Source organism: Mesoplodon mirus (genome assembly GCF_964341445.2).
Source record: "Mesoplodon mirus genome assembly, chromosome: 19".
Lineage (NCBI taxonomy): Eukaryota > Metazoa > Chordata > Mammalia > Artiodactyla > Ziphiidae > Mesoplodon > Mesoplodon mirus.
Window position 1 is genome coordinate 56,823,296 of NC_138995.1, and position 25,903 is coordinate 56,849,198.

Genomic DNA, 25,903 nt, shown 5'->3' on the forward strand with positions numbered 1-25,903 from the left:
CCAGACCCAAAGGCTCACATCTTTTTTTTTTTTTTTAGCGGTACGCGGGCCTCTCACTGTTGTGGCCTCTCCCGTTGCGGAGCACAGGCTCCAGACGCGCAGGCTCAGCGGCCACGGCTCACGCGCCCAGCCGCTCCGCGGCATGTGGGATCCTCCCGGACCGGGGCACGAACCCGCATCCCCTGCATCGGCAGGCGGACTCTCAACCACTGCGCCACCAGGGAAGCCCCAGGGCTCACCTCTTGATCTGCTCCTCGATCTGTTTCACCAGCAGCGACTCGCCGCTGCTGAGTCCCCCGGGGCCCGGCGTGGCCCTGGGGCCCCCTTCGCTGGGATCCACGGCCCCGTTGAGCTCCAACGAGCGGCCCAGTAAAGAGCGCACGCGCTTGGACCGCATGTCCAGGATGGTGTCGGTGTAGCCCACCTCTTCCAGGTACCTGCAGGGAGGCAGAACCAGGGTGGGTCAGGCGCCTTGTGGCTTCTTCATAAGCTGCGGGGGGCCGATGCAAATTGGGCCAGGCTTTTTGGAGGAGCAGCTTCAGACTATACATCACAATTTCAAAGCAGCACACCCCTGACCCCACCGTTTCCCCTTGAGACTATTTCCAGGGGAAGCCTTTCTACACAGGCACTGTGCTCTCACAGATGCTCGCGGAGACACCACACATACGGGCAAACCAAAACACAGGGGCCAAACTACACGTCCGCTGCTGAGGACTGTGGAGGCAAATGACTGCTGGGACACTACGCACAAGATAAACAGAGCAGAGTGCCAAGGAAAGAGGGCCATGATGAACAGTGGAACAAAAACCGTTAAGTTAGGTGTTCCTTACAATTCAAATGTTTGTGGGAAAAAAAGAATGTGCATGTAAGTATAGACCACACACAAACACACATTTGTATCACGCCCCTCGCTAGGCCTAGAGAGACACACACTAAACTTCAGAGCAGTGACCTCTGGAGAGCGAGACTGGGGATATTAATAGGAACTTCTGGCATTTACTCCACTCACTTCTACAAATGAGCATTTATTACTTCTGCAATTACAAGAACTGAAGCCAGCTGGGACTGGTCTAAAAGCTGAAAATATCTGTGGCTTCAAAAGACTGGAGACAATGAGTCCCATGCTGGTCCTCAGGAGGCGCCTCCAGAGCCTCTTCTGTTGAGCCTGACCCTGTCCCTTTGGGAACATCAGACAGCGCCTGCCTCGGCCTGCTGGCTGGCCTGCTATCTCATCTCGGGCGCCTGTGTGTGTCCGACGCTTCCCCTCCCCACCAGCGGAGGGGCAGGAAAGTGTGGTGCGGAAGGAGTTGGGCTCTGGGGACAGGCTGCCCGAGATCACACCTTAGACCCTCCGCTGATTAGCTGTGACCTTCCATAAACAGATACCCTCTCTGCCCCTTGGTTTTTTCATCTGTGAAAACGAGGGGAATGCTAGCAGTTACACCACATGGGGGTTTATGTGAGGAATCCTTGGGTGCAAAGAGTTTAGCGCGGTGCCAGGCTCGTAACAGGTACCTGGCAAGCATCGCCTGTGATGACCTTTCTGTTGTCACTGTTTGCACACCCTTTAAGCTAGCAATTGCACTCCCAGATATTCAGCTTAAGGAAATCAAGGATATGGACAAGTAACTTCCTGGTGTTTGTCACACTGTCTACTGAAAAAAACACCTTCAACGAAATACACAAGAGACTGGCCATAGGAAGTTATGATTATCCATGTGACAGACTATTATACAGATCTTGAAATGAGGCAACATAACTAATTTATGTGGGAAGATGTTCACAACACTTAGCAAAAGCAATGCCTTATGAAACTGCAAAGGGGGAGCCCTGGCTTTTATAAAACACACACACACACAGGCACAAATACATATCCACGGAAAAGAAAGCATATGTGCCAAAATGTTTACAGGGGCATGAAATTCCTTGGGTGGTGGAATTATGAGTGATTTTTATTCTTTTCTTTCTGCTTCCCTATGTTTCCCAAGTTTTCTAAAACATACACATCTCTTTAATAAAAAACAATTTAACATTACCCCTGGGGAAAAAAAAGGCACAGAGGCACTTGGGGTCGCCTTCCACACGTGCCTTCTGCAGGGAGTCTTCCCTTGCTCTCCCCGACAGGGTAACAGCTGTGGCCAGCAGGGATCCTGACAGCTCAGGGTCCCCAGTGGGGACAGGAAGGACTGTGGAGTCTTCGGGCTTATCTCCCAAGCCAAACATGTCTTCTCGCCCCCCAGCCTCCACCCTGCCCTCCACACACTCACTGTCGGAGAAGCTGTCGCCCCTCTTTCCACACCAGCGGGCTGTTCTCCAGGGTGACTGACTCCACCGGGCCGTTGGAGACTGGAGGGTGGAGAGAAGGGAGGCGGGCTGTCTCGGTCAGGGCACCACCACGCGCCCATCACCTCCTCCATCGACCTTGGAGCCCCTTCCTGAGAGCGTCTGAAGCCTCTCTCTGACCCTGTGCTCCTCCTCTCTAGTCTCTGGGTCACTTCCCAACCATTCCCAGACTATCCTCAGACTCTACTTATGTTATTTTCCCACACGGGAAATGGGCTCAGTTCTGAGCGAACAGGCAGACTCGACCACGTCCCAGCCTGGCTCTGCCACTTCCCGGCTGTGTGGCCTTGAGCACGTTAGTTTACCTGAGCCTCAGTTTCCTCTTCTGAGAAACGAAGTTAATAATCTCAGCACCTACCTCTTGGGATTGTTGTGAGGATTAAATGAGACAATCTGTTTGTTTTATTCATCGAATATTTATCGGGCATCTACTATGTGCCCGGCTAGGTGCCTGGACTACCTCAGTCGACAAAACCCCTGCCCTGGTGGAACTCACACTCTGGTCGGAGGAGTCTGACATGAAGAACAGAGATCACCGTCAGCCTGGCCTGGAAGGCCCTGACCCCGTGAGCACACCACACTCTTCCACGCCTCCGTGCTCCAGTACACCCTTCCCTCTACCTGGAGTGCCTTCCCTACTGCCCTGATGACGAACTGATGCCTCCTTCCAGGAGCGCAGACTGTCGGGCCTTGTGTGTCTGTCTGTCTCACACAGGGACAGCAGGCAGGACTCCCAGCCTTCTTCACCCCCTGCCCCCACTCCCCCGAGCGCCCAGCACAGGACCCGGCAGAGCAGCCCACGGGGGAGGGACGCTGAGAGTGAGACCCAACCCCTCCCCACCCCGGCCGAGCCTGCTTTCTGTGGAGCACGGTGAGAGAGACGTGGCCCATCTCAGCTCTTCTCTGTCACATTCGGTTTTGTTGGGAGGGGGCAAGAGGGGAGGATCGGGGGTGGGTACCTTGTTCCGACAGTTCTGGCTTCTTCTCCCCCTGGTTCAGGTCTGTCCCGAATTTCAATTTGTGATATTTGGCCCTAAAAGATCAAGCGATTAACCAGTGAGAGACGCGGAAGAGTAGACGGGGCCAGCCCCCACCTCGGGAATCCCAGACCCCAGGTTCTCTCTAATCAGCTCTCCTCCCTCTGAAGCTGAGCTGCCCGATTAGGAAGCAGCCCGGGTGGAGAAGGCATCACGGATGGCCTGTGAAGTGCCCACTCTTTGGAGTTAGGCAAACTGGGTTGCTATCCCAGCTCCAGAGTCCTTGAAGAAGTCATCACCCTCCGGAAGCCTCACCTGTACCCATTGGGCCACTGGAAGCGATAAATGAGACAATGAACATATGGTGTTTGGCATGCAGTGGGCCACCACCATTATGAATACTGTTGTCAGTTGTTTACCCCGAATCCCACCCACTATTTCCTGTTCTGTCCCCCTCCTGGAACCATGCAGGACTGGGTGATGGGGAAGAGAACGCTTGACCCCAAAGGCTTGATCCCTGAAGGCAGGACGGGGGACAGCAGGGCTCACCTTTCCTGCTTCAGCGCATATTCTAACATCTTGATCCGCCGCACCAGGTCTGTCTTGAGATTCTCTTGCCCCTTCCTTTCTCCCTGGAGGAAGGCCACCTGAGCCTGTGCGGGGGAGAGAGGGAGACAGGAAGACAGCAGGGCTCAGGCTCACTGACATGTGTCCCTCACTCACTCAGGGACAATCAGCTCCAGCCCTGCCCCCACAGCAACACACAGCAGCCACTTCTTCAGGCGTGAAGACCCTGAGCCAGGGTTCCATGGAGCAGTGAAAGGGCGGCTGGATCTGTCTCCATGTCACCCGCAATGAAACAACTGAAGAGAAGCCCTTAACCCCTGAAATTAAATAGGGACAGCCTGGGCCATTAACAGCCCTGGGCGCCTCCTCCCCCCACTCAGGCAGGTGCTGTCCCTCAGGTTGCTGGTGGAGGTGGCGTGCCACTACTCCTACCAGAGCATCTGTCTCTGGGAGGCGTGGGAAGTTGCTTCTGGCGTTTAGAGACAAGAGCGGGCGGCTCGGCTCGGCTCAGCTCCCGCTGCAGCGCGAAAGCTTCCCCACCCGACCCCCATGGTGGGGACCAACCTTTCCACCGGAGTCTGCCCAGGGTGAGGGAGACGTGCCACAGCCACGACCCAGGGCCCTTGCCAACCACTTCACACTGTCTGCTGGCACGGGCTGCCCCAGTCTGCTCTGGTCTGTCAACAGGTCTTTTGGAGACACCCGGTCAACGGCCTTCGAGGCAGGATCTTGGCCTCTGACCAGGTTCCGGAAGCCCAGTGCCAAAGCCCTGAGCGCAGGGCTCCTCCCTGGCTTCTCCCCAAGGCTCATCTGTTCCAGGCTAGGACCGCCTGAGCTCCAGGCTTGGCTCGGCCACTTACTCGCTGCATGATCTTAGGCAGGTCACTGGCCCTCTCTGAGCCTCCGTTTCCCCTCATGTGTTAAGTTCTTCTCAGTCCAAAGCCTGGCACAGAAGAAAGGCTAACAAATGCCAGCTCCTACCTCTTACTATTTTTATTCTCCCTGTCTGTTCTTCTAGGGTCTTGAAATGGGCCCAGTTCTTTAAGAGAGCTAGGATCCCTCTCAGACCTGAGGCCCATCGAGCAGAGCTGTCTGTGGCTTACAGGCCTCCTGCCCCACAGGCAGCTGCGTCTTCCTGGGGCCAATCCTCACACACCAAATGCTTATTGAAGAACTTCAACAGCTCCCCCAGAAGCCCCCAGTCGCCCCAGATACCTTTTCTAGGTGGTGAACATTCCCAAAGCCTCGCGCTCAAGGACTGTCCACTGTTGGTGGCCTCTCAGACGCCCATGAACACGCCTCTTCCTCGCCTTGGGGCTCAAAGGGCCCTGACCTATCTGCCCCCAGCACTTGGAGCACAGCACAGCCCTGTGCCCCCAGGCCTCCTATCACCCCTGTCCTGCTCCAGGGACCAGATCTCTCCCGCAGATTAGCAGAGAACCAAATGTGCGCTAAGCATTGCCGAGCACTGGCCAGGGCCGGGGGCCAGGGAAACAGGCACACTCAGACACCATTGGTGGCGCCATAAATTGACAAACCCTTCCGGGAGGGCAATCTGGCTATACCCACAAACACGTTCAATGCACACGCCTTTTGCCCTAGCCGCTCCACTGCTAAGGAGTTTACCCCACAGGCATAACTGCAATGGTAGGCTTCCTTGTGGACAAATAAAAAGGCATATACGCATACGAATGTATGACAAAAGTATCACTCATTCATTCATTCACTCCACGAATACTTACTGAGTCCCAGCTATGTACCAGACACAGTTGTGGACAAAGGATACATCACTGAACAACGTGAGGTTTATATTTTAGAGGAGGGTGCGGGGAAACCGACGAACACATAAACACACGTCACAGGTACGCTATGGAAAAGAAACCTCATCTGTCCATTGAGAGAAAGGGACTCCCCCCAATACCTTTTTCTTTCTACACTTTAAATCAATACGTATGTACATAAACACCTAAGGCCAGACAGGCAGACTCACACGTGATCAGTGTCTCGGAAGTGTGAATTTCTGTCCTTTGTGCACCTTCTCATCACCCTGAGGTCTACTCTGCCCGTGACTTGTTAGAAGGTGGGGGGCGGTGGGGAAGGAAAGGTCCATCACCAAATACAAGTCCGGGGTCACGGCCTCCCTGTGCCCTCACCCTTCTGGGCTTCCGTCCGTGAGCTTCTGTTTCCCAGTGCCTGCGCGGCCTGCTGAGCCCACGCACATTCAGTATCTGACACCGGTGACCGCCTGTGACGGGCCAGGTTCTATGTGAGGTGCCGGAGAAGGAACGGAGAAGACGAGTGCCTCCTGTCCCGGCAGAGCCCTCAGTCTGGCTCAAGCGACAGACAGGAGCAGCCACAACTAACACAGGACATGACTAGGACCCTAAAGAGCGAGCAGAGGAGGTTAGGGGAGGGACATCCAACCCACTTCTGGAGTGAAGAAGTGACAGTTCAGCTAAGACCTGAAGGCTGATTAGCAGTCGGCCAGGGGCTGGAGCATCTAGCTGGCCGAGGCCAGAGACAAGGGTGGCAAGGTGGGCTTAAGGAACTCTACAGAGGCCAGGATGCCTGCATCCGAATGTGTAAAAGGGTTAGTGAGGAAAATCAGAGAAGCTTGCAGGCCCGACAAAGGATCGCAGACCATGTGAGCAAGTCTGAAATTCATCCTAAGAGCACAGGGGAAGCTATGGAAGGGTTTTTTAAGCAGAGAAGAGATATAATCAGATTTGCATCTTACAAAGGTAATTCCGCAAGCTATAATGTGGAGAAATGATAGCTGCAGGGGGTGAGGGGAGGGCAAAGCTAAAGGCCGAGAGACCAGTCACAGAAGGAAGCAATCCCAAGAATCCCAGGGAGAAATGACGGGGGCCCAGACTAGGATCAGGCAGGCGGGCAATGAGTGGATTTAAGGTAATAAGGAGGTGACCCTCACCTATGGGGGAAGAAAGTGGAGTCAAGGGGCAGAAAGCAGGGTCCAGAATCACGCTCAGACCTCACACTTGCTCAGCCTCCCGCACCCCCTTTGCCCCATAGCAAGCCCTGATTTCCCTTCTCCTAATGATGATGCAAGAATCTCACTCAGGGGGACTTCCCTGGCAGTCCAGTGCTTAGGACTCTGCGCTTCCACCGCATGGGACACGGGTTTGATCCCTGATCCATCGGGGAACTAAGATCCTGCATGCCATGCGCCGTGGTCAAAAATAATCTCACTTTGCTCTGTGGGCCTCTTCCCAGTTCCTCTGGCAAAGAAGGGAAAAAAGAGAACCAGAAACATGTGGCTGAAGTGTCCCAAGTTGGTGGAATACCACGGAGAGGGGAAGTGCTGGTGGCTAGTCCCTCCTACCCCACAAACACCAGCAGCCACGGCTGCCTGATCTGTTGGCAGGTAAGGCTGGGATCTGGAAGTTTTCTACCCACCACATCCACCCACTGCCACTCTGAGACAGGGCCGCCGCCTCTCCTCCGGCTGTTCCCTTTCCACCCAGGCGGCATGGAAAAAGCTTCCAGAGGGGCCTGAGCATTTCAGCCCTCCCAGGGGCCGCTGATGATTCTCTGTACCCCAACCTTTCTGTCCCAGCCCGCTCCCCGTCCCGGCTCAGTCCCATCTGGCCCTGCATCTCCTGCACTCCACTCGTCCTCCCCAGGGTCTGGGGGGCTCCTGGCAGGGTTGAGTCCCCATGGATCCCCCAGAGCCCCTTGTGAGGCTGGCAGTGGAGATGGGCCAGCTCCATACCTTCTCCACCAGCTGCTCCTACATGTGTCCAGTTCAGGCCCCGCCCCCAAGGTCCCTCTCGCCCTCAAAGAGCTCGCTCCCCTTTGCAGAAGTACCAGAGATCGTGGGCAGAGCCACGCAATCAAAGACTCAACTGCGTCAGTGTGTACAGTTCTCTGTAACCTCCTGCACAAACCAGCCTTCTCTATTAGCCTGGAAGTTTCTGAAGGGCAGAAACCACGTCACCTCCTTCTGGGAATCCCCCTACCTGGCAAAGTCCTGCTTATTATCAACCACATCGATGCCACCTCCCTGCTCCCATCTTCGGGCGCCTCCTGGCAGGACCTCACGAGAGGCTGCCTTTTCTGCTGCTCCCCACACGCTGACTGCATGTGGGTCCTGTGCCAGGAGCAGCTGCACGCAGCTACTTGGAGAAAAGGTATTCAGAGTTTATCAGAAAAATCTGACGCAGTCCAGGCCTTAAAGGATCTCACAGGAGAAGTCACACGTCCCTAAGTGATAAGGGCTCGAGTAGAAGTGTATCAAAAGGGGTGCTGCTGCTGGGACTGTGAACGTGGGGCGACTTGGCACAACTAATCACCCCTTTATAAACACATCTATTCTACCATTCCACCCATCTATTCTGCTGTATACTCACAGGGGAACACAGGGACATTCACTGCAGCCATTTCCGACGGGCAGAAACGGGAAACAACCTAAAAGTTCAGCAAGAGGGCTCAAACTAAATGAGCTACGGTACAGACACCAGTGGAATGGAGTTTTCGATAATAATAAGACCTGTCTCTGCTGATGTGAAAGGAACACAAAGACACATGAGTATGTGGGGAAAAAAAGTCACTGAATGATACATGTAGTATGATCTCATGTATTACACACAGAGTGAATTACTTTCATAGCAATAACAGTGGGGGGGGCTTTCCCTTTCCACTCGCGCACGCGCGCGCACGCGTGTGTACACATCTATAAACGCAGACGCTTCTGAGATCTTTGCATTTTTACTTATGTAACAGAACAAAAGAAAATAAAAGTACAGGGCTTCCCTGGTGGCGCGGTGGCTAAGAGTCCGCCTGTCAATGCAGGGGACACGGGTTCGTGCCCTGGTCCGGGAAGATCCCATACGTCGCAGAGCGGCTAGGCCCGCGAGCCATAGCCGCTGAGCCTGCGCGTCCAGGGCCTGTGCTCCGCAACGGGAGAGGCTACAACAGTGAGAGGCCCGCGTACCGCAAAAAAAAAAAAAGAAAGAAAGAAAGAAAATAAAAGTACAAAGTAAGAGATGCTGGAGCCTAGACAAAGGAAAGCCTAACTGGGTGCTATCTACAACTTCCTCTCAAACGCCAAGAAGGACCACTAAATGCGGGAACAGACACGTTTTCTCTCGTTTGTCTCAAAGATGAGGAAGCGGGGTGGTGAGTGCTGTAGGGTACGCTGGTCTGTTACGAGTGCTGGATGACCCTGGGGAGGCCACTGGGTTTCCTTGGAACAGGCTTCTCATCTGTCCTGGGCATCAGAGAGGTAATAATACATGGGCTTGAAAGCCCACAGACCACCCCTGCCACCCACAGGCTGTGACCCTAGATAAATCACTGATCTTGTCAAAGCCTCCATTTCTTCTTCTGATTATTTTTTTAAAAAGGGGGGTGGTGGTGGAGGAGGGAATAATATCACTTGCCCTCCCAGAATGTTGCAAGGATTAAATGATACCATGTATCTGAAGTGCCTAATACAGCGCCTGGCACATAATATGTGCTCAACAAACAGCAGCTGCTATCATGATTGGTAAGTGAGGGCAATGCCACTGGCCCTGCCTCCATAATGGGGCACTGAGAAGATCTCATAAGATGTACCCTGGGAAAGAGTTCTGTAAGTAGAGATGGGACACCATGGGACACCAAAGCAAGGGGTACTTACATAAGGATTTCTCTCCCACCCCAACTCCAAGCCTCAGCCACCACACAGCTAAGATCCCTATTGGGGTGGGAGAATTGCGGGATGCTCTCTTTATTCATCCTAAGGACAAAATTCTAATCCGGTATTTACTTGGGTCCCCACCTCAACTAGATAGGAAACAGCAAATCAGAAGGGGAAAGACGAGCTGCTAGAAGCAGGTACTGACTTCTGCTAATAACACCCCAGCCCAGGGACCCTTCAAATCCTCACAACTCTGATACCCAGGCTCCTCAGGACACTCTGCCAATCGACCCACACTTCTCAAGGTCACAAAACCCAGTCCAGCCTCAGCCTCTTCCAATCATCATCCGAGGGCACATCCCTCCCCCAAGCTACTCCACAAACCATAGGGTCCTTTCCCAGAAAATTCCACAAACACCTCCCCCCAGGATCCTTCTGAGATGCTTCCTCTGGCTGCCTTCCTGCTCTACAAAATGCTCCCCCTGCCATCCCTGAGGTCCCCCGGATTCCTCCTCACATTCTCCATCCCGCCTCCCATCTCCACCGCTGGACATGTTTGACCCTCCCCCACTCCAGTTCGGGGTTCTCCATCCGACTTCCTACACACTTCCCATCTCAGGGCGGGAGTCCCCACTCCTCCACACCCCGAAAGAGTTTCGGCTCTCAGGCTCTTCCAACACAGATTCTTGAGGCACGTCCTGGCCCCGTCCGTGCTTCCGACCCAGGGACCCCCTCCCCTGCCCTCCCAAGCCACGCCTGCCAGGGCTCCCCAACGTTTCCTCCTCGGAGGGGAGGGCACACATCTTCATCGGGGACCCCCCGACACCTTGCTCTCATCCCCCGAGTCCTCGACACAGCCGTCTTTCAGTCCCTCCTGTCCAAACGCTCCAAAACACATCCGTCCCGAGCTCCCTGACTTCCTCTTCCGACTCACCCGGGTTACCCGCCCCGACCCGCTCTCGTCCCCAACGGATCCCAAGTTTCCCCGACGCCCCCTCTCTCCCACCCGGGGCCCAGCGGGCTCCACCTCCAACGCGCACCTGGCCGGGGACGGAGTGGGAGTCCCTCGGCACCCTTGGAGCTTTTTGCTCACTCGCATACAAGACTCCTCCATCCCCTCTCATCACCCTTTGCTGAGTTCTCTTGGGGTCCCCTCGGGGCCCCGAGGCCACTCTCTCAGGAATCCTTCTGCCGGTCCGTTCACTCCCACTCCCACTTCCAGCCGGTTCTGCTCCCCTGCGCCCCTTCTCTCGGCGGCCGCGGTCCCGGCCCTGGGCCCCCCTCCCGCCTCCAGCTGCCCGGGTGCCCTTAGGACCCCCGTCGGACGGCCCCTCACTCCGTCTCGGGGCCGGTCGCGGTCCCCTACCCGCCCCCCCGGCCGTCCCGGCGGCCATTGCTCCAAGATGGCGGCGGCGGCGGCGGCGGCGGCGGGTGAGGCCGGGCCGGGCCGGGCCGGGCGGGGGGTCGGGGGTCCCGGGGCGGTACTCACTTGCAACTCGGCGCGCTCGGCCTCCCAGCGGGCCTTCTCCGCTTCGAAGCGCGCCCACTCGTGCTGGATAAAGTGTAGGATCCCGGGCAGGCTCAGGGGCTCCGGCCCCGCCGTGGGGCCGGGGCTCCCTCCACCGCCGCCTCCCTTAGCAGCCGGGCCGGGCCCGGGGGCGGGGGTAGAAACTGGGGCCGCCCCCGTCGGGCCGGGGCCCGCGCCGGAGCCCAGCAGGCGGCAGGAGGAGGCGGCGGCGGCGACCGCGGCGGCCGCTCGCTCCTCCATCATGGAGGCCCCGGGGCCGGCCCGCGCGCCCGCTGTGCCTCGCGCGCCTGCGCGGCCGCGCCGACAGTCGCGCGCGCGCTTGGTGGGGGCCGGGGGGGCCGGTGACGGGAACGAAGTCGGATGCGCGCCTCGCCCACTCGGGTCGACCCCGAAGGCGCGCGCGTGGGGGGCGGGAAGGGGCGCGCGCCCGAAGGAGGGCAAACGCGACCCAGGCCCGGCGCGAGGGTTGCCTTTGGGAAGCGCGGGACTTAAGGAGGGGCCGCTTTCTGCCCCCCTCCTCACGCTTCACCCCAAAGAAAGACTCTAGTCCTCTCCAGACCCAAACACCATTCTCCTCGACAATCACTGTCACTCTTTCAGAGACAGAGCGACCACCAACGGTGGTTTCAGCAATGGCCCCATCCAGATTCCTGGCCCAGGTCGGTTGTCATGGTAACACTTCCCAGTCGGGAACACCCTTAGCCTCCCCTCCCCTCCACCTTTGTGGTTATGGAGCTCCAAACCTGTCCTGGCCCTGCACCAGGAAGAGGTTGCTAAGGTAACCCAAGCCCTGGTGGTCCTTATACCCCTACCCTCATTGGTTACTATGGCAACCTCACCTAGCACTCAGGTAGAAAGGACCCCAGCCCCAAGGACACTGCTGAGGGAAACATCTCTTTCCCAACCCCTCCGCCCAGCCACCCAGTTGGCATTACCATGGTAACCATCCATCTCCCCCTTTCCCATCAGTGGGAGGTCTGTGGACCAAACCAACCAGGTGTTTTTATTTAGACGAGATGCTCTGCTGAGGAGTAGTTGCTATGGTTACAAGGCCTGGACCATCCCCAGGGAGGTAAGAAACAAGCAAAGCCAAGTCCTGGTTACTATGGTAATGGGGGCAGTCCCCCTTCCAGTGACCCTAGGGACCAGGCCCACCAAGGTACAGGACATTTTAGGATTGTCTCTCAGGATGGAGTGTGTCTAGGAAAGGGGTTGTCATGGTAACACCTGTCACTTCTAGCCTTACCTTTCTGGACACATTTATGAAAGAAGGGATGGTTATAGGTTGCTATGACATCCTTCCCTTCACTCCTTCCCTTCACAGATGCTTCAGGTGGTCCCTGAGCTTATGAGATTTCAAGAGAAATGATTCCTTGACCTTCTCGTTGCCACTTTTGTAGGTAAAATGAAATTGTGCTCTGTTGTGTGAAATTGGCTGATTTGGGGTTTTCTGGTTTCTCCTTCCCTCAGCAGTGCAGCTGAGCTGGGCTGGAACCGCCCCCCTGGAGCTCCCTCAGCCTGCAACCTAGGAGGTAAGAAGCCCCTCAGTGTCACCTGCACTCACGTGGGAACTGCCCTTGTCCCCAAAGGTTTTTCCACACATCACTCATTTTCTCTATCCATCACATTCCCATTCTACAGATGCAGCAACTGAGGCTCAGGCCAGGTGAAGTCTAGCCTGAAGTGAATGTGGATCCACTTACCTTGTTTTGTGGGCAATGGAGAGACAAAGTCTCAGCTTAACTGTCCTCTCCTCCCCTGACCACCTTATCTCTCTCATGCTCCCTGCTGGTTTCCTGCTCTATCTGTAAGTTGTTTGCAGGGATTTTGTCTGTCTTCCTACCTCTGGAGGGCCTGCCCAACCACTGCCTGGTTCACCCCGTGTCCCCAGAACACAGAGGGCACTCAATAAATATATGTTTGTTGAGTTAATGAGTTGAATTAATTAATTAATGGGCCATATTCAGCTTTGAAAGCACCTGTCAAGTGAGGGCAAGGGAAAGGGGTTATCTCACTGAAGATGGGTTGAAAGTTGGACTGTCTTTGTGGACCCAAAAGAGACAGCAGAGTTTATTGGCTGAAATCACAACACTGGAGCCAGCTTCCCGGTCAAATCCCAGGTCCACCACTTCCCAGCTGTGTGACCTTGGGCAAGTGACTTCACCTGTCTGGGCCTCAGTTTCCTCATCTTTAAATGTGATCATAATGTGAAGATTAAACAAGTTAAGATCGGTAAAATGCTTAGAACAGGAACTGGCACATCAAGATCAGCTAGAATTGTTGATATTATTATGATCCTTCAAATTCACCGTTTCATCCACTTTGCCCCAGTGAAGGAGTTTTGAGTCCTTACAGTTGGGGAAGCCAAGACTGACCTTGTCAGGGTACTAGATGATTCCTCTCTCTCTCTACTCTGGTTCCCTCACCTCCTCATCTGGCTGTCATACCTGCTGGTCTCTGAGAAACTGGCTTCTGTCCTCTGTCCTTTTGGGCACCTCCTGGCCCAGAGTCAGCCAGATAGCGTGTGGTGAGAACCAGGTTCCGGGGGCGGAGACCTGGGTTCTGCTCCCTCTGGCCTTCCTCTCTCTGTGCCGCAGGTTCCCCATCTGAATAACAGGAGTCAGTCATTCGTTCCACACAAATTTATTGAGCACCTGCTGTGTGCCAGGTACTGAGCCGTGTTCTGGGTGTACAGCAGGGAACAAAACAGACAAAACAAGAGACAAGATAAGTAAAATCTACATGAGAACTACTAGGGGAGGAAAATAGCCCAGGGATGGGACATAGGAAGTATGTGGGTGATAGGGAGAGGCATTTTTAAGTAGGGTGGCCAAAGGAAGGGATCACTCTACAGGTGACATTTGAGCAAAGACCTGAAAGCCAGGGGAGAAGGCATGCAGCTGCTACCTGGGGGAGAGCATCCAGGCAGAGGGGACAGCCAGTGCCACAGCTGGGGTCTCCTGGGTGTATTTGGAGAATGGTGTTTGGTGGCCCACGTGGCTGCAGCTGAGCAGGCAAGTGGGAGAGGGTGGGGGATCACGTGGAGCCTTGTGGGTCTCAGCGAAGACTTTGGCTTTTCCTTTGAGTGAGTCTCGAGCCACAGAAGCCTTGAGCAGACGCAGGACAGAATCTAACTGAAGATTGAACAGGATCCTTCTGGGCTCTGAGTGGGGCACAGACCATAGGAGACCAGGCCGAAGCAGGAGGAAGGTCTCTTTAGAATTGTTAGAAGATTCTGAAACCATCTAAAGGTCTCTTCTCTGTTTCTGTGTACCTGAGCGCTAAAATTCTAAGATTTTTAAGACCCTGAAGATTCTGTGGTCCCAACGGTTCCTCCCCCACCACCCAAGTAATGTGAGTTGCCCAAGCTCAGTGGTATTGTCTGTCCCTGTGTGTTATGTGTCCACGGCTGTTTCCCCAGGGCCTAGGACAGTGCATGGTATGTTGTAGGAGTTCCACAACCTGGAAGGATGGAAGGAAGGAGGGATTGATCGAAGGTCCAGAAGGCAGTTCCAAGGTTCTGAAGAATAACAAGTCGCTCTGAAAGTGCAACTCAGACTCTTAAGTGCCATCTGAGTTGGGTCAGAGAAGGGCAAGCAGGCCTGGGATGGGTGAAGAGGGATAAGAGGGCGTTTCTGGAGGGAGAGAGAGAGAGAGGAGACAGGGAGACCAGGGCAGGGCCCCAGGTGCATGGCCACAGTGCAGAATTTGGCCCTGGGGACCTGAGTGGGCTTTACAGACACACAAAACCCCTGCCCCCAGTCATCATCTTTTCACCAAGTGCATTTTCAGTGCCCAGTCATGTGGGAGGAACACAGTGGTGATTGAGACGGTCCTGGCTCTACCCTCCTGGGGCTCACAGTCTAGTGGGGCACACAGAGCCATCCCCAGACAGTGCCAAACCAGAACAGGCAGCCCAGGGGTTCCGGGAGCCCAGAGGGGACTTCTGACTCAGCCTGTGGTTCAGGGAGGGCTTCCTGGAGGAGGGGCCATCTGAGCTAAAGCCTGAGCATAAGTGAGTTCTCCAGGAGAAAACAGGCACAGGGAGAAGGGGTGTTCGAGAGGAGACTCTTCTAGGCAGGAGGAACAGGATACACAAAGGTTTAGAAATAAGATCTGTTTGAAGAAAAGTCCAAGATGGCTTAGGCACAGAGTTCGAGGATGCATGGCAGGAGATGGGGCTGGAATGGTGGCAGGCAAGGGCCGGGTCATACGAGGCCTGGTGGGACTTTGTAAGAAACTTAGACTTTCTCCCCAGGGCACTAGGGAGCCATGGCAGATTCTGAGCGAGAGAGGGAGAGGTCAGATTTGTGCTTTATGCAGACCCCTCTGGCTGCCACGAGGAGGGGACTTAGGAGACCATGGGAGGCTGGGTGGGGATCTGGGTGAACCGGGGTTGAAGGGAGAGCTGTGGGAATGGGGAGGGGGTGGGTCAGAAGTATTTAGGAGGTAGGAAGATTAGCGGGGTCTCTGACGTCCTCCTCTCCGGGAGGGGCAGAACCTATGAAGATCCTTCATGGGGAAACTTTAGTATCTGCTCAGAAGAGAGAGTTAATTATTCCTTCTGTGCTGGAGACCAGCCAAGTCTTCAAGTTGTGATGGGGACATAGAGACAGCGCCACCTGGGGGTTGCTTAGGAATGTGGCCCATGAATAGAGGTGGAGGTGCCCTATGGAGGGAGCACAGCCTCTTTGGATGCAGCCCACTCTACTTCAAAAAAAAAAAAAAAAGATTTTTTAATTGTGATAAAATACACATAACAAAATTTGTCATCTTAACAGTTTTCAAGTGTATAGTTCAGTAGTGTTAACTATATTCATATTATTGTGCAAACAATCTCCAGAACTTTTTCATCTTGCAAAACTGGAACTCTATACCCATTAAACAACAACTCCCCGTTTCTGCCTCCTCACAGCCCCTGGCAACCACCATCTACTTCCTGTTTCTATGAGTTTGACCCATTCCATTAAAAAAAAATTAATTAGTGGCCAACATTACAAACTGGAATAATTCTATGATTTAAGAAAACATTTCTAGCTTTCCTTGCAAAAACTAAAAACATCTGGCTGACCATCAGGAAAGAAATGGCCAGATGGCAGAGGATTTGAGGAAGTGAGAAGGAGGCAGCAGGGGAGGGGCTTGGTGGCCAAGGCTCTGACCCCAGGGCCAGGGTGTGGGGTGGGGGGAGGGAAGAAGAGATCAGGGGTGAGAGCAGGGAATGAATGGGGTCTGGGCATTTATAACTGAACCCGAATCTGAATGAGAAGTTGGCAATGAATAAAAGGGTGGGACTGAACAAGGAAGAAGGGAAGGTGATTCATTGGTTAAAAACTTCCTGAGCATCTGATGTGTACCTGGCTCTGTGCTGAGTAGCCTTAGGTACCCAACAGTAACCAAGACAGGCTCCGGACCTGCCCTCACACAGACTGGGCCCTACTCACTATTGAATTAGAGTGGTAGGCTAGAGTCGGGGAACCCACAGGTCTGAAGGAGCCCAGAGGGGGTTGCATGACCCAGCCTGGGATCAGGGAGGGCTTCCTGGAGGAGGAAATGTCGGAAGTGAAACCAAATAAGGAAAAGGCTGGGAGAGGAAGACAAGGCTGAGGATGGGTTGGGGGGGTTTCTGACAACCAGCTCCAGTCTCCCCTTTCATCCCCGCTCCCCAGGATACCCGGGAAGCCCAGCTAAGGGCCTGACTTCAGCCCCATGCGGCTCACCCGCTGCCAGGCTGCTCTGGCAGCCGCCATCACCCTCAACCTCTTGGTCCTGTTCTATGTCTCGTGGCTGCAGCACCAGCCCAGGTACTCCCCGGCCAGGGGCTCCCGCCGTGGGTCTGCCTCCGGCCCCCGGGTCACCATCTTGGTGCGGGAGTTCGAGGCCTTTGACAACGCGGTGCCAGAGCTGGTGGACTCCTTCCTGCAGCAGGACCCAGCCCAGCCGGTGGTGGTGGCAGCCGACACGCTCCCCTACCCGCCTCTCGCCCTGCCCCGCATCCCCAGCGTTCGCCTGGCGCTGCTCCAGCCCGCCCTGGACCGGCCCGCTGCAGCCTCGCGCCCCGAGACCTACGTGGCCACCGAGTACGTGGCCCTGGTGCCCGACGGGGCGAGGGCCGAGGCACCGGGCCAGCTGAAGCGCATGGCCGAGGTGCTGCGAGCGGGAGGCGCGCGCCTGGTGGCCGCTCCCGTTGCTTCGGCCAACCCTGCCCGGTGCCTGGCCCTGAACGTCAGCCTGCGGGAGTGGACGGCGCGCTACGGCCCGGCACCCTCCGCACCCCGCTGTGACGCCCTGGACGGGGACGCTGTGGTTCTCCTGCGCGCCCGCGACCTCTTCAACCTCTCGGCGCCCCTGGCCCGGCCCGTGGGCACCGGCCTCTTCCTGCAGACCGCCCTCCGCGGCTGGACGGTGCAGCTGCTGGACCTGCCCTTCGCCAGGGCGCGCCAGCCCCCGCTGACCACGGCCCACGCGCGCTGGAAGGCGGAGCGCGAGGGGCGGGCACGGCGGGCGGCGCTGCTGCGGGCACTGGGCATCCGCCTGGTGAGCTGGGAGGGCGGGCGGCTCGAGTGGTTCGGATGCAACAAGGAGACCCCGCGCTGCTTCGGGACAGTGGTGGGCGACACGCCGGCCTACCTGTACGAGGAGCGCTGGACACCCCCGTGCTGCCTGCGTGCGCTGCGCGAGACGGCCCGCTACGTGGTGGGCGTGCTGGAGGCGGCCGGCGTGCGCTACTGGCTGGAGGGCGGCTCGCTGCTGGGGGCGGCCCGCCACGGGGACATTATCCCGTGGGACTACGACGTGGACCTGGGCATCTACCTGGAGGACGTGGGCAACTGCGAGCAGCTGCGGGGTGCCGAGGCGGGCTCGGTGGTGGATGAGCGCGGCTTCGTGTGGGAGAAGGCTGTGGAGGGCGACTTCTTCCGCGTGCAGTACAGCGAGAGCAACCACCTGCACGTGGACCTGTGGCCCTTCTACCCTCGAAACGGGGTCATGACCAAGGACACGTGGCTGGACCACCGGCAGGATGTCGAGTTCCCCGAACACTTCCTGCAGCCTCTCGTGCCCCTGCCCTTCGCCGGCTTCGTGGCGCAGGCACCTAACAACTACCGCCGCTTCCTGGAGCTCAAGTTCGGCCCCGGGGTCATCGAGAACCCCGAATACCCCAACCCCGCACTCCTGAGTTTGGCAGGAAGCAGCTGAAGCTCCAGCACCTGATCTTGGAGTCAGGAGCACGTTCAGGCACAGGGCATTGTCCTTTGTCTTGGTGCTGCTGGCGTTTGGCGGGCGGGCCAGGGATGCCAAGCCACCCTGCTGGGCCCAGCACAGCCTGGGACATCAAAGGTGTGCCCTGCCCCAAATTCCCAGAACCGGGGCTCCAGGGCTGGGGCAGAGTTTTGGAAAGAGAGGGAGAAAGAGTGTAGGTTCTGGGGCCAGACTGCTGTGTCCCAATTTCTCTGCGCCTCGGTTTCCTCCGGGATGCAGTGTGTGCCCTCAGGGTCTAGCACACAAAGAGCCCCAGGACACTTGGCCTTTGGGGTTGCTTCCGCCACTAGAGGGCGCCCTTGTCCTACCTTGGGGCCAAGGCGAATGTAAGCCCGGGACCTCTGTTCCACGGCTTTCACGTCTCTTGAGCCTTTGGTCTTCCCTCTAGCCTCCTGTGCCTGGAGGGACAGGATGACTAAATCCCCTTCTTTCAGAAAACGACCTCCTTCCCTCCTGGGAGAGCGCTGTGAGGTGCATGCTGCTCTTAACCCCATCTTGCAGAGAAGCAAACAGGCTCTGAGGTGCGGCTGTGGTTCAGAACCGGGTTCTGGATCCCGGCCCCCTCCATTTAACTGTTACCTCATTATTTTAGCTCTCTGCACCTATTAGCCACTCGCAAGGCGGGGTAAACAATAGTCATAGCTCACATTTTCTGAGCACTTACTGTGTATCAGGCATCGTTCTCAGTATTTCACTGACTTAGGGATAACTGACTTATCCCTCACCTTGACCCTCTGAGGTGAGAGCTGCTGTTATTTTGATTTCACAGATGAGGAAACAGGCCAGAATGGTAAAGCCACTTGTCCAAAGTCAGACAGCTTGGGAAGTGTCAGAGAGGGGACTTGAACCCTGGCTGTCCGTCTGTAGCCTGCATTGCCGTTGCCTGCTATGCCCCTCTCTGGTGATAGTACCCGAGAGGGGCTTTGGGAAGCCACACAGCTTAGCAGGTAACGCGACAGCAGCCTTCCTCTCGTGATCGTGCCCCTAAGAGGAAATACTGTTTGGGCACGTACCTCCAATAGGTATATTTATTTATAAGTTATATTCAGGTACTACTAGCATTCTGTATATTAGTAATAAGGCTTAAATTATTCCATTTTAAAATTAAAAATAAATAGAGAGGGTTTTGATTACCAGCCTCATCCCAGTGACTTGTCCTGCACACCCCTTGGGTGTATGCACCTGGCTTTGAGACCACAGGCTCTGAAGTGGGAGAGGCCTGGGTTCAAATCCAAGTGCTTCAAATCCAATTCCCACTGTGAACTTGGGCCACCAGTGACTCTGACTCCCTTCACCTTGGCTTCGTACCTGGGAAACAGGGCTAATGGTGACCCTCGCCCCACAGGAGTGCTGTGAGGCACTTGGGTGGTAAAGGGTTCGGGAGTCAGGGCTGGGTGTGGCTCCTGGCTTGGCTACTTACTTTCTTTGTGACCTTAGGCAAGTCACTGCTTCACTGAATGGGTGGCGGGGATTGGTGATATTGCAGAAGCGTGAAGCCCTTGGAGGAGGGGGCTTCACAGACCAGCAAGAGAAGATAAATGCCAATTTGGCCCAGACTCCTGAGACTCAGACATCCGAAGCCTGACTTATAATGCAGCCTCTTTTTAACCACTGAACCTGCCAATGGCTCGCAGTCTGTTGGGTTCCCAGGGAGCATTCTGGAAACATATGGGGATGATTTGGGTTATTTCTGTGATCGGACCATGCTCTTGGCTCTTGGAAGGCATGGCCCAGGGATGGAGATGTCTTATAATATATGCAGGGCACCTCCACACAATGAAGCAGGGTCCCTTGTCACATACTATTTTAAAATGTCCCATTGGGCATTCATGAAGGACGGTGATGTTCAAAATATTTTGCAACTGGTATGGTAATATAAATACATAAATCATATCTGCATCACATCTTAAAATATTTTTTTAATTCTCAAAATAATCAATATTAGCTATCTATATATACATGTTTCTTTAAGTTGTTGCCAAGAACATAAGTTGAAGCTCAAATCACTCTTAAATTATTGTAATGGTTTTGTTTCATTTAGAAATTGTTGGTGTGATTTCTTGATTGGCACAGCTGTATATACGTATATACATAAAATAACATGTTACATATGTACATATGTATATTTAAAATAACCTTGTCTTAGCTGTGGTTTGATAAGGGAACCGCATCAAATGCTTTTAGCAACTTCCCATTAAATTGAGAATCATTAGGACTTGAGATCTCAATAGATAAAGAATTTCTCTTAGCAGCAACTGCAGTGTTTTGGTGTTTTTCTCCTCTCTTTGCTGTTCCTGAACTAACAGCAATTACATCTGAAACTTTTCTAGCTCTTAAAATATTGTCTAATAGTTTTGTCTATTCAATATGTTTATTACCAACTAAGTAATGGGATGACAGAAAACCCATCACAACAACTAACGAACTAATTTATTGCAATATGTATTATTGAATTTTATGCTTTCTCACTCACTCTTATACTGTTCACCAGCCAGAAGTATTTCAATACTTTAACAACCAGCCCATCCATAAGTGCAAACTAACAAAATTTTAGCCTTACTTGGAAACACCTGGTTAAGAATGATTTGAGCCTAGAACCTAACTCTCCTTAGGCAAACACAAAGTCATTTTTGGATGGTTTTCATAGGTTCTGACTTTTCCAGGAAGTGCAACTACCACGTAAGATGAGGGAAGCTTGTATCGTGTTTTGTTCGAAACTTGGCCAAGGATTGTCAACAATATCAGAAAACCACGTTCCACCTGGTTCTTGGTAATTCAACACCTACACCGCATGTTTACAGCCGCGTTAGGAGCTGCCTATGTTTCAGGTGTAAATGTCTCCCTCCTCGGGTTCTAGGAAGGTGGCCCCTCACATTTGCATATTGAAATGCATATTTTAAATTCCTATCCTTTTGTTTCTCCTTTTTCTTACAGTTGGGGCAATGGGATCATTTTGTGTGTGTGTGTGTGTGTGTGAAGTATTTGCTTCTATTTTATTTTTATTTATTTTTATTTTTTATGGAAATATAGTTGATTTACAATGTTGTGTTAATTACTGCTGTACAGCAAAGTGATTCAGTTATATATATATACGTTCTCTTCTTTTATATTCTTTTCCATTACGGTTTTTCATAGGATATTGAATCTAGTTCTCTGTGCTGTACAGTAGGACCTTGTTTATTGGAATCATTTTTAATATCATGTGCCCATGGGTTATATCATCTGTGAACTTCAATTCAGGAGAGCCAAGAGGACTTTCCCAGAGCTGACATTCAAGCCAGCACATGCACTGGTGTGGCCATGCCTGTGGTTTAAACATAGAAGCATTAAATTGTGGGTTATTAATCCATTGGTAAATGGTCACTGCCAAGAGTCCCCTACTATTACCCTTCTGGCTCTCCCTGGGGACCCCCTGGGTCTCCCCCTGACCCAGCAGCCCAGGGGTTAACACTAGGCACAATGGGAGGAAAGGGGGTCCCAGGGACTGTGGGATGAGCCAACGCATTTACCAAGTAACAAGTCTTCCGGGTATCACCCCTGGACATTACAAAATATTTGCTCTGAAAAGTGAATGGCGCTCAAAGACGTGTTTACAAATGCACCTTTATGCACGTTAACTCAAACTGGAAACTACCCAATGTCCGTGAACGCATGAGGCAAACTGTACATCCAGACAATGGAATACTCAGTGATTAAGATGGGTTGGGGGGGCCACGGTGGGGGGGAGGAATGAACTACTGATACATGTAAAACTATGACTAACCCTCAAAAGCATTACGCTGAGTCAAAGAAGCCAAAGCAAAAAGCCATATGCCATATGATTCCACTCATGTGAAATTCTAGAAGTGTCAAAACGAATCCTTAGGGACCAAAAGCAGATCAGTTGTGGCCTGGGCCTGGGAGGGGACGGAGGGAAAGACAACAAAGGAGCACGAGGAAGTTTGGGGGCGGGTAGGAATGCTGTGTGTTTTGATTGTGGTGGTGGTTTTTCAAGCGTATATGTATCTGTCAAAACCCATCCCGTTGTCTGCTTTGAGGGATGCAATTTATTGTATGTAAATTATACCTCAATGAGGTTGACCCCCAAAAAGCAGATGGCGGAGAGGGGCCAAACGGCCTAGAAACATTGATCTGTCACTAGAAGACAAAGCTGAGTCATGACGCTGCCTGCCCGCCAGACTGTCACTCTGAGCTTGAACCCGGGCCCGAGCCCAATCCAAGGCCAGCCCGAGCCCTTCCTCCCATGCCAGGCTCCTTAGGAAAAAGCAAGAGGGGTGTCCCAATAATAGGAGTGGGTGGGGCAGGGGAGATGGAGGCTAGGCTCCAGAGAGTGGCCCTCCAGGGCTTTTTCTTCTGCTCTTATGTAACCTTCATCAGCTGCCTTCGGGTGAGGCGTAACAGCCATTGTCACCAGATGGTGACACCTGGCAGTGCTTGCCCAAAGTCACATAGCTGGTAGGTAGCAGAAGCAGGGTCTGCACCAGGGTAACAGCCTCTTGTAGCGAGGAGGCTCTGTAGCTGGAGCCCAATTCATTCCTTCTGCAAATATTGAGTACCTACTATGTGCCAGGACCTCTGCTGTGCTCTGGACACACAGCTGTGAGCAGGACAAAGGTGGTTTCCTCCTGGAGTGCACATCCTAGTGGGGACAGGGTCTGGGAGTCACTTGAGGCCCTATCAATACCAAGGAGGCTTGACATGGCTCCAGTCTTTCTATATGACCTAGATCAGCATTTTAGGCAAACTAATGGCATGTGCTCAGCAATTTTAAACAATGGAATAGAGTGCTTGCTTTGGCAGCACATACACTAAAATTGGAATGATACAGAGATTAGCTTGGCCCCTGCACAGGGATGACACGCAAATTCGTGGAGCGTTCCATATTTTTCTAAAATATGACACGAATGAACCTATCTACGAAGCACACTCACAAACACAGAGAACAGACTTGTGGTTACCAAGGGGGCAGGGGGTGCGGGAGAGATGGGTGGGAGTTTGGGATGAGCAGATGCAAACTGGTATATACAGAATGGATAAACAAGGTCCTACTGTATAGCATGGGGAACTATGTTCAATATCCTGTGATAAATCATAACAGAAAAGAATATGAAAAAGAATGTATATATATGTGTGTGTGTAACTGAATCACTCTGCTGTACATCAGAAATTAACACAACATTGTAAATCAACTAGACTTCAATTTTAAAAAATGGAATAGAAAAAATTTGGTAAGTGGGAATTCCCTGGCGGTCCAGTGGTTGGGACTCTGCGCTTTCACTGCCATGGCCTGGGTTCAATCCCTGGTCGAGGAACTAAGATCCTGCAAGCCGCACAGCGTGGCCAAAATAAAAAAAAAAAATTTTAATTAAAAAAAATTTTTAGGGCTTCCCCGGTGGCGCAGTGGTTGAGAGTCCGCCTGCCGATGCGGGGGACGCGGGTTCGTGCCCCGGTCCGGGAGGATCCCACGTGCTGCAGAGCGGCTGGGCCCGTGAGCCATGGCCACTGGGCCTGCGCGTCCGGAGCCTGTGCTCCACAACGGGAGAGGCCACAGCGGTGGGAGGCCCGCGTACCGCAAAAAAAAAAAAAAAAAAAAATTTTAAGAAAATTAAAAAATGGGTAAGTACTGTTTGGTGGAATATGGCCCAGTTGTATGTACATATATTTTCTACATAGATTGTACATGCAAAATATTACATATGTAGGTGTGTATCTCTTTAAATAGGCATCCCTCATCATCTAAATCTCATCCATTCTCCCAAAAGCATGAAATAGAAAATTGGGGAGTAAACAGCTATTTCAAGTGAGGAAAATAATGCACTCCTAGCTCCATCCAAAAACCCCAACTGATTTCCCCAAATATCATTTAACACTCCTATTAAACACTTCTGTAACAACCCACTAAGGTTCCTGGCATAATAGAAATCATTGAAAACAATTACTTAATTTATTCAACACTTAATGAACTCATTAGTGGCTATGTTTTTGTGCAATACACAATTTTGCACAGAATCAGATATGAATGATATTTCCCTGCCACACAGCAATGATCAGAAATAACTACATAAACCCAAAAAAGGTGCTAAAGCTGTAACATCTGTAATTGGTGGTGCCTCCAGGCACCTGGCAGAAGTCCACATAGGGACCTAGGAAGGGGGAGAGAATATCAGTCACGAGTAACATGCTTCAACAATGCACAAGACAGGATCCTGTTAGAACAGGTGAGTCCTGACTGGTGTCGTCCGTGTCCGGGACCCAAAGAGAACTGAAAACAGTTGCAGAACAGGTTTTTGATTCAAACAGCAAATTAGGGGTTTAAAACAAACAAAAAAAAGAGCAAGTCATTATTGGGACTATTAGGATAGTGGGAGTTATCAAGGGGTAACTGCATTCCTATGGAGGTGGTTATAGTCGGAAATGAATTGACCACAGGTGGTACAAAATTTTTAACTGGAAGCTAACATACCTAGGGTACATAATGCACACATCTTAAGTGTACTGGTTAGTTTATTTTTCCAAACGTTTACATCTGTGTAAGCATCAGTCATATCAAGATATAGGACAGGGCTTCCCTGGTGGCGCAGTGGCTGAGAGTCCGCCTGACGATGCAGGGGACACGGGTTCGTGCCCTGGTCCGGGAAGATCCCACACGCCGTGGAGCGGCTGGGCCCGTGAGCCATGGCCGCTGAGCCTGCGCGTCCAGAGCCTGTGCTCCGCAACGGGAGAGGCCACAACAGTGAGAGGCCAGCGTACCGCAAAACAAAACAAAACGTTATCTGTGAGATGCATCGTGTTGAGTGTATCAATAATTTTTGTGCCCAGCAGGCTTCCATCGAATGATGATTGTACCAGCTAATCCAATTGATTTGTTTCTAAATTTTGGCAATTACAGAGAGCACCTATAACATTTGTGTACCAGCTTTTGTGTGAATAGGAGCTTTCATTTCTCTTGGGCAAATACCCAGGGGTGGGACTCATGAGCCCCATGGTAAGTAGATATTTTAAAATACACTTTGATATTAAAGTGCCCAGGGTTTTTTTTGTTTGTTTGTTTTGTTTTTTTGCAGTATGCGGGCCTCTCACTGTTGCGGCCTCTCCCGTTGTGGAGCACAGGCTCTGGACGCGCAGGCTCAGCGGCCATGGCTCACGGACCCAGCCGCCCCACGGCGTGTGGGATCTTCCCGGACCAGGGCACGAACCCATGTCCCCTGCATCGGCAGGCGGACTCTCAACCACTGCGCCACCAGGGAAGCCCTAAAGTGCCCAGTTTTTATAAGCAACTGCCCAGTGATTTTCCAAAGTGACTGGACCATTTTGCATTCCCACCAGCAATGCATGGGCTCTGTCCAGTTCCACATTATCAGCACTTGGTATTGCTTTTGTGTGTTGCCATGCCAGTAAGTGTGTGTAGTGGTATCTCACTGTGGTTTCCAACAGTGTTGTGTGTGTATATATATATTTTTATTTTTTGGCTGCGTGTTTTTTGATGAACAGATATTTTATTTCAATGAAGTCCAATTTATCATTTTGTTGTTGTTTGTTGTTTTCTGTGTGGCTAGCACTTTTAGTCAAATTCTTGAAAACATCTGA

General features: G+C 53.0%; 2 protein-coding genes across 8 annotated transcripts in view; one reads left to right on the forward strand and one right to left on the reverse strand.

Moving 5' to 3' along the window:
• STRN4 (striatin 4) overlaps positions 1-11,319 on the reverse strand; it is a 25,944-nt gene extending 14,625 nt beyond the window's left edge. For all 3 annotated transcript variants that reach the window (XM_082606472.1, XM_082606473.1, XM_082606471.1), the window contains exons 1-5: positions 11,021-11,319; positions 3,873-3,976; positions 3,306-3,379; positions 2,271-2,349; positions 240-437 (exon numbers count right to left, since the gene is read on the reverse strand). In XM_082606472.1, coding sequence (XP_082462598.1) covers positions 240-437; positions 2,271-2,349; positions 3,306-3,379; positions 3,873-3,976; positions 11,021-11,302 — 737 coding nt within the window. In that variant the 5' untranslated portion in view covers positions 11,303-11,319. The remainder of the gene's footprint in view (positions 1-239; positions 438-2,270; positions 2,350-3,305; positions 3,380-3,872; positions 3,977-11,020) is intronic.
• Positions 10,944-19,513, forward strand: FKRP (fukutin related protein). Of its 5 annotated transcripts, none has more exons than XM_082606474.1 (3): positions 10,944-10,962; positions 12,530-12,591; positions 16,726-19,513. In XM_082606474.1, exon 3 carries the CDS (start codon positions 16,766-16,768, stop codon positions 18,251-18,253), a length of 1,488 nt encoding a protein of 495 aa, XP_082462600.1. In that variant the 5' UTR covers positions 10,944-10,962; positions 12,530-12,591; positions 16,726-16,765; the 3' UTR covers positions 18,254-19,513. The 5 variants fall into 5 exon arrangements, with proteins under 5 accessions (XP_082462600.1, XP_082462602.1, XP_082462601.1 ...); XM_082606476.1 differs by lacking the exon at positions 10,944-10,962 and adding an exon at positions 11,660-11,718 and having other exon boundaries at positions 16,700-19,513; XM_082606475.1 differs by lacking the exon at positions 10,944-10,962 and adding an exon at positions 11,660-11,718.
• The last annotated feature ends 6,390 nt before the right edge of the window (positions 19,514-25,903 follow it).